Source organism: Microtus ochrogaster, chromosome 16 (assembly GCF_000317375.1).
Source record: "Microtus ochrogaster isolate Prairie Vole_2 chromosome 16, MicOch1.0, whole genome shotgun sequence".
Classification (NCBI taxonomy): Eukaryota; Metazoa; Chordata; class Mammalia; order Rodentia; family Cricetidae; genus Microtus; species Microtus ochrogaster.
The window spans coordinates 47,000,966-47,008,626 of NC_022018.1; the positions used below are offsets into that span (position 1 = coordinate 47,000,966).

Below are 7,661 nucleotides of genomic sequence, written 5' to 3' on the forward strand. Positions count from 1 at the left end.
CATGGAGCAGCCCCCTTTCAGGTAACTCATAAGCGTCTCTAGCTGTGGACTTCAGCCAGTCCCCTCCAGAGGCTACCTAGGCGTCCCACACTGGCTTGTGTCATTAGCATCAAGTCAGGCCTGATCTGAAGGGATTCATTGGGAGTATCAAAGATCCAGAGGACTCAGGTCTTCCTTAGTAGGAAGTCCCCAGGGGTTCGGGTACTCCTTGATAGGAAATAGGATCAGAGACCATATCTCTTTCATAGCATGTTACAGAGATACTTTCCAGAGCAAAGGGAGTAAGAGATTTGAAATTGTCCCTACAAACTTGAAAGCACTTTGGAATACCGTTTCCAGCCGCTTCAAGGGGCTGTCAGGTTCACAGAGAACAAGACTTGAATTTGAAATCGTTATGTGTGGAGTTTCCACGGACTTTGTATTTTGTTTGTCAGCCTGAATAACAATCAGAGCATTGGGAACAGCAGAGCATTGCAGTAAAGACCTAGGTGCCATGGTAAGCTATGGGCATGCGAGGAGATTGAGGGGAAAGATTTTAAAGGAAAAAGTGAAGATTGCTTAGTATACTTTAAATAAGCAGCTTTGGCTAATGCAAGAATAAACAGCAAGGTTGACCGGCCTGACGTTGAATGCAGTTAGGCAGACATCCTTATAGATATCTGTGGTACCGAGGTTGTAATTTTTGCAGTCTCCCTAGCAGCTGGCTCGATTTATTTAATTAGTTCACTTGTTGCTAAGGGCAAGATCCAAAGCAACTCCGTCTTGATCCTGACAAGTTTCTTACATCCTGGGTCTCTCGTAAGACTCCATGCTGTAACCATCTCTCCAACTACAGACCTCCGTTTCAGAAATTTGGGGAGTACGATTAGAGATGCGTGCCGTTCTGCCGATCATGCCCCCAGTAGCAGACTCTGAGGAGCCTGGAGTTCCTTCCACAATCCTCCTCTCGCACACACCTTATCAATACCTCGTGGGTGCAATAGATGCGCTGAATAACCGCAGGGTCGTTCAATACCTGCCAAAAGCTCGGAAAACAAAAGTGTTCCTGTTCCAAATCAGATCCACTCTGTGTGATGTCTGCGCCTCCCCCCCCCCTGGAACTTTGTGGAGGTGTCCAAGTATGTGGTTCTCCCCTTGTGAGCCATCATTCCCATTCTGGCGTAACTTCTGTCACTACCTCTTTCCCCCTGTTTGTCCCTCCTTCTCCACAAGGCACCACTAGAAGTTTCTGCCCCTGCTATGATGCTGCATTCTCCATGACTTAATTATGCACCCGGTAATAAGAGTCATTTCTGTGCCTGTTCATCTGGCATTCTATGTCTAATAAGGCTCTGGTGGAGATGGGTGGAGACAGGAAGAAGAGTAGCCATTGTTCTCTGCACACAGACACCCTCTCTTGCATGTCCTCCAGGCCACAAGCCTCTGTGCTCTCGGTGTGCACAAAGGTAGCAAGAAGCATGCGCTAGCCTGGAGGCAGAGAGAGAAAGGCAAGAGGCCACACAACCCTGCAAGTCAAGAGGCTACGAGGAAAGAAAGGGACTTCTGTGAAGAGGAAAGGCCCTGTTAAGTTTCGGTCTCCTGGCCTTGGGGCACTGGAGGAGCAGGGCTGGGGAGGGGCCTGCAGCGGGAGGGAGGGCAGCTTTGCGTGACCTGACGCAGGGTGCCCTTCCTGGGCTTGAAATTGAGGAACCAAGGAGGTTCTGGCAGGCAGTCAGTGTCTCAGAGCACAGGATGGACAGAGGACTCCAGCTGCTGACGCTGCCTGATGTCTCTGCTGGGGCCGTGGAGATCACCGACCCCAGAAGGATATGACATGGTCCAAAAAATTTTCCTGGATTTTTTTCGTAGGCGGCTGAGCCAGAGACCCACCGCAGAGGAACTGGAACAGAGGAACATTCTGAAGCGTAAGTTGACTGAGCCCAGGGTGACCAAACACTCAGGGCAGCCTTCCTGCTGGCTGTGTCATGGCTTACCAGGTCTCTCCCTGGGGCCCATGGAGGCACTGAAAACCTCTCCTGCTGGAGGCCTCATGGAAACCAAGGATGTTTTTTCTGAAAAGTTGGGGACGAGCTATGTCTCTGACCTCTGGGTTATGGGTTAGGAACTCCCAAGCTGAAACCAGAGCCCACCCTGAGCTAAGTTGAAAATCAAACTGAGGCACTCACCAGAAAAAGGCGACTTTGAAGAGGGCCCGTGTCACACTTACTGACTTTAGACCAGTGACTGGGGCTTTGATGGCTAGTGTGTGTCAGGGAAATCTATCTGAGTGTGAGGCTTGGAAATCAGTTGGCTGCAGCTGACGGAACTCAGCCCCCTGAGAAGCAGCTTTGCAGTGGGAAAAAGCCCTGCCGAGTGAACACTCAGCCTGTCCTCCCGAGTATGGCCTAGCCAGAGGCACGCTCGCATGACGCTCCCATCCACCGAAAACTGGCTGTGAACGGGGGGAAAATGGGCCTCTTGTTCAGCTCGGGACATAGAGTGCATTTAAATTTGTGCAGAGAATCCACTTGGTACTAAAGCAATTAAAGAATGCGAAATGATGAAAAGAAGTAGCGTTCCACCAGCCCAATATACCTCCATTCAACAGAAGATATTCGATAATTTCTGTAAATCAAACCACACCCACCAGACCCTGGCTGCTGTCCTTACCTACAGTTTCCTCAACCAGTAAATAATATATTTACTTTAATATGTGATTCCTTTTCCCTGCCCCCTCCAAAGCCCTTCTAATTTGTCTCCAATAAGAAAAAAGAAAAAAGAATTACATATTAGGAAGTATCTTATAGACACGTGCGCACACACATCACGTGAGACTTTGCTCTAGGTGACTGGATATTTCCACTTAAAGTCATTTCATTTCTGGTTGCGCTTTTCTACCCCTCCTCTCGATGGTCTTGTGACCTGGCCACCATTCAGTGATTTGCTGCAGGACGATGTTGCATTTTGCCTGGGAAGCTTGTGACAGGCTCTGCAGCCCCTGTAGGTGCCCAGCTGCTTGTCTGTCTTAGAGTCCAGCATCCTTTCTCAAAGACAACCGTTACCTTCCCAAGCTCAGAGCAGGCTGGTCTCGAGCCATTTTCCTGCGTCTAGAGTGAGCCTTACACAACAGTAAGGTGCCTAAGGATTGGTGTATGGAATTTCTTTTCTCTTGCATTCATTTAGCTGATTGGTGGGGAGGGCGTATGCCATGGCTTTCATGTGGAGGTCAGAGGACAACTTTCCAGAGCCATTCTCTCGCTCCACCAAGTGAGTCCAGGGGACCAAACTCAGACTGCCAGGCTCAGTGACAAGCGCCTGTGTGCACTGAACCATCTCACCAGCCCTAACTTATTTTTAAACCAGTGAGCGCCCTCCAAAGTTTCTAAGTTTGCCAGAATATGGTGCCACATACCTGTAACCCCAGCACTCGCAGACCGTGTGTTAAACCGGCAGACTGTACATTCTTGTCGGCCTAGGCTACATAGCAAGGCCCTGTTTCTAACAGTATTCTTCTGTACAATAGATGGCATAGAACTGTTAGCAATCTCTACTGTTGGGCAAGCCTTGGCCCTTAGGATGTTTCCTTTTTGCCCCGTGCAGACATCTGGTCCATTATAAAGTTTCCATTGTTGATGAGAACTGGAAAGGAGCTCTTGATTCCACAAATTAGAAATCAGATAAAAGCTTCCTCCACTCCTCTGCTGCAGTTGTCCTGAGCTCTGCAAGCCAACACCGCCCCGCTGCACACCAGGTTTCTGTAAATGCTGTTTCCCGCAGCAGCAGCGGCAGCGGCTGCAGCAACAGCGGTGGCAGCAGCGAAGATCAGGGAGAGAGGATTCCCCCAGCTCACATCTGGCTTCCACCTCTGCTTGACCCAGAGCCCAGAACACTATAGCCAGGAGCCTGGCCCTGGTTTTGTGTTTGGTTTGTTTGATTTCTGTGTTACTGTTGCTTCCTAGAGTCTAACCAGTCCAGGGAGACTAACGGGAAATATGTGATTGTGCCTGTGTTTTATCAAATGCCTTCTACCTTTTCCGGATAAAATAACTACAAATTCAGCCTCTGCCTAACCAAGTTCAAGCGGATTGAACATCTCTTGATTTCTAAACCTTTCAGAGATGGACCTGCTTTCTCTGTGTGTTGGTCCTTTGTCTTTCTAAATTTATTTTCTGTGTTTATTATTTAATCTAATTTTTGGTTGGTCTTGTTTTCATTGGGGAGAGAGGTGGTTTTCTCTCCTAGTTTTTTTTTTTTTTTTATTGTTGTTGTTTGTCTCCTGTAGCCCAGGCTAGCTTTAAACTTGGTATATACCCAAGGCTGATTTTGAACTCCTGAATCCCCCTCCTCCACCTTCCAGGTGCTGGGATTGCCTATGTCACCACATCTCTGACCTACTTAACTATTTTATAAGAAATGACAAGCAGTCTTTGAAAACATTCCCAAATAATCAGTTCTAAAACTTATCTTCTGGGCTTTAAACTGGGAGAGAAGCTGGGAGATGTTGGCAGTAGAAGCTGGGCTCGGTCTGCAGTTCCACCCTGCCCAGCCTTGTAAAGCAAGCCTTTCCTTTGTTCAGTAGCCAGTGAGGCCCCATGTGCATCTGAGCACACAATGAACTCTGGGGAGTGGGCACCATGACGATGACGTCACCAGACTTTTGTGGCCTTTTTTCTCAGTTGCCTAGTGGGATTGCCTTGACATCCTCTGCCTGAGAATTCATGACACTGGGTTGGTAAATGGCTTTGAGCTAATGGTATGGACACCATAGGTGGCAGTTTATGACCCGCACCTCTGAGGGCCTGAGAACCTACTTCAGAGATGAAGGCCCCTGTGCTGTGTCATCTCTGGTACAGAACACCCACCCTCATGGCTCAAAAGGGACCTGTAGGTCAGGAGTGAGGTCGGACCCAGGAATGGGAAGGAGGACCAGCCTCAAGCAAATTGTGGCAGCAGGAAAAAGCAGAGGTCTGCACTGTTTGAATGGTAAGCTGTGTCAGGTGTGGCTGGTGGCTTCTTTGCCTGGGGCTTTTGTGAGTTCTTTTTGGAAACCCAGAATGGTAGCCCATAGGGTCTCTAAGTTTCAACATGGTGCCCTTGAGCTAAATCTAGGACAGACAACAAGACTGCCTTCCTTCTATCCTTCCTCCTCCTGCAAGTATAGCTAGCTGCCTGGGGTCACAGCTACCTCCAAACTGAGTCTAGATAGAATGATTTATACTAAGATGTTAACGGCTGGCTAGTTTCTCTTTATCACAGTGATTTACATTTTTTTTAAGAAATATCAGTCTTTGGGTATCCCTTCTTCTGGGTCATGCTATCTGCTTCCCAGTTTATCTGTGATAGGTTAATTCATCCTAAGATAGCAATGGCTATTAGAGATGTTTAGCTAAGAGCGATGTGTGTGTGTGTTTTAAGGAAACTCTGGGAAGGAAGTAGGGTTATTAAATTCAAAAGAAGAGGCTTCGTGGTTCGGTACTGGCACTGTGGCCCATTCCACAGAAGGAAAGGATATTTCCTGTGCTGTGCATACAAGATCCTGATACCCACAGGCAGACAGGGACACAAAATTATACCCTGGGAGTGTCACTCAGGGCTCTTAGTCCTGCTCTGAATGGATGCCATTTGTTGCCAGAAAAAGTTATCGCCAGCTTTGGTCATAGCTGGCTGTAACTGTTGCTGACTTCTAGGGTAGTGAGAGGGAAAAGCAGGACTACTAATTACATACTCCCTACCTCAGCTTCTACGCACTGGGATTTCTTTCTCTGAAAGACTTACCCTGTACCGAGACCTTTAGAAGCCAGAACTGAATAATAACTATGGAGCATGATAACAGAATCATAAAGTTGCAGAAACATCACTTGCCAACCACGATTACAAAATGAGAACATAGGTATCCCATGCAAACTTAAGGGGCACCGTGCCCACATCCACCCATAGTTTACTTTTGCTGATGTTCTTCCTCACCCCATGACTGAGGACCTTACGCCTCTGTGACACTAGTTGGCGTTCATGGTATTTTTCAAATCAGATGGTACCATGTTGACGAATGTGCTTCCACAGAGAACAAGGAGCCCTTCCAAGGCCCAGAAGGTAAATGACGCTCTGTGTACGGTCATTCTGTTAGTTCAGACAGAGAAAACGCCCGAGTCCTCTGCCCTTCTTCCTAATCCCTTCCCCAGACCCTTACTTTTTAAAGTCTGATGAGTCCATTGTTCATATATCAATCTGGGAACGTTTAGTCTCTGGAGTGAATTCCTAAGACCCTGCTTCCAAATCCAAATGCAAGCACCTATATTCCACACTCTGGCCTCTTCACGTGGGTTCTTTGGACTTCTTGGGAGATTTAAAGAATTAATGAACTTAGGACTTGTGCAAGGTGAGAACTCTGAAGTCAGTGCCCACAGTCTTTCGGGCTGCTGTTGACTCTGCCCCCATGTCATTCCTGCAGCAGGTGGAGGCATGTCGCCTCTCCTACCCTACAGGGCTCTGGTCACTGGGGCCACACACAATGAGCCCTTTCAGCCTCTCAGAGGCTCTAAGAGGCATGAGGTTTATACCTTTCTCAAGGAAGGCATCCTGAGTCTCCCCAAAATGTCTGTCACTGCCCAGATGCACCCACACTTCTCCCACACACCTCCTTGGCTTATAATCACTTGGCTTATTCCAGCATCCCTGGCCTGGGCCCCAAACCCAGACATAAGGAGAATAACAATGCAAAAAAAAAAAAATTCTACCAATTTGAAAGGGTGCATCCTTCAGGTCTAAGGATAGCAGGGAATGGGACGGGACCTAAGTGCTTCGTCTAGAGCCTGAAAAACTCAGAGGTTACACCTGGGTGTGGGTGACACCATGCACTGTAATCAGTAGCATCTGCTGTGTGTTTTCAGCTCGGAATGAACAAGAAGAGCAGGAGGAGAAGCGCGAAATCAAGAGGAGGCTGACTCGCAAGGTAAGACAGCTCCCCACGTGCGGCGCTATTCTCACCCCCTGGCTTCTATAGCCAGGAGGGCTTTGAAGCCTCTTGATCCAGACTGCTGAGACTCCCTAACATCTTTCTTGTGGATAATGGTCAGCTGAGCTGTAACTCCAGTTTCAAGGGAGCCCAGCATCTTCTTCAGGTATCTGTGAGCACCAGGAACGCACATGATATAGCTACAGACAAAACACCCATGCACATAACAGTGAATGAGTAAAAAAAAAAAAAAATAAGTTTAAAAAGAAATAGATTGTGTGTGTTTTAACCCTACCACACCATTGGAAACTCATTATGCAAATCAGTTCAATCAAATAAAAAAAAATGCCAGGAGGCTGGGTAGTGGTAGTGCATGCTTTTTATCCCAACACTAGGGAGATAGAGGCAGGTGGAGCTCTGTTAAATTCAAGGCCAGCCTGGTCTACAGAGTAGTTCTAGGACAGTCAGAGATATAGAGAGAAACCCTGTCTCGAAAAACCAAAAAAAAAAGTAAGGAAGGAAGGAGAAAAGGAGAAAGAAAAAGTCAGACTTAGTGGTATTTTAGTCCCAGCATTTAGGAGGCAGAGGCAGGAAGGTCTCTGTGAGTTCAAAGCCCGGTCTACATAGTGAGTTCTAGGTCAGCCAAAGCTACACAGTGAGACCCTGTCTCAAAAAGAAAGAAAAGAAGAGACAGAAATACAGAAAGGAAGGAAGGGAGGGAGGGAGGGAG

General features: G+C 47.6%; 1 protein-coding gene across 6 annotated transcripts in view; it reads left to right on the plus strand.

Moving 5' to 3' along the window:
- Phactr1 (phosphatase and actin regulator 1) overlaps positions 1-7,661 on the plus strand; it is a 431,785-nt gene that overhangs the window by 412,901 nt on the left and 11,223 nt on the right. For all 6 annotated transcript variants that reach the window (XM_026782882.1, XM_026782884.1, XM_026782883.1 and 3 more), the window contains 2 exons: positions 1,849-1,904; positions 6,867-6,928. In XM_026782882.1, the coding sequence (XP_026638683.1) occupies positions 1,849-1,904; positions 6,867-6,928 (118 nt within the window). The remainder of the gene's footprint in view (positions 1-1,848; positions 1,905-6,866; positions 6,929-7,661) is intronic.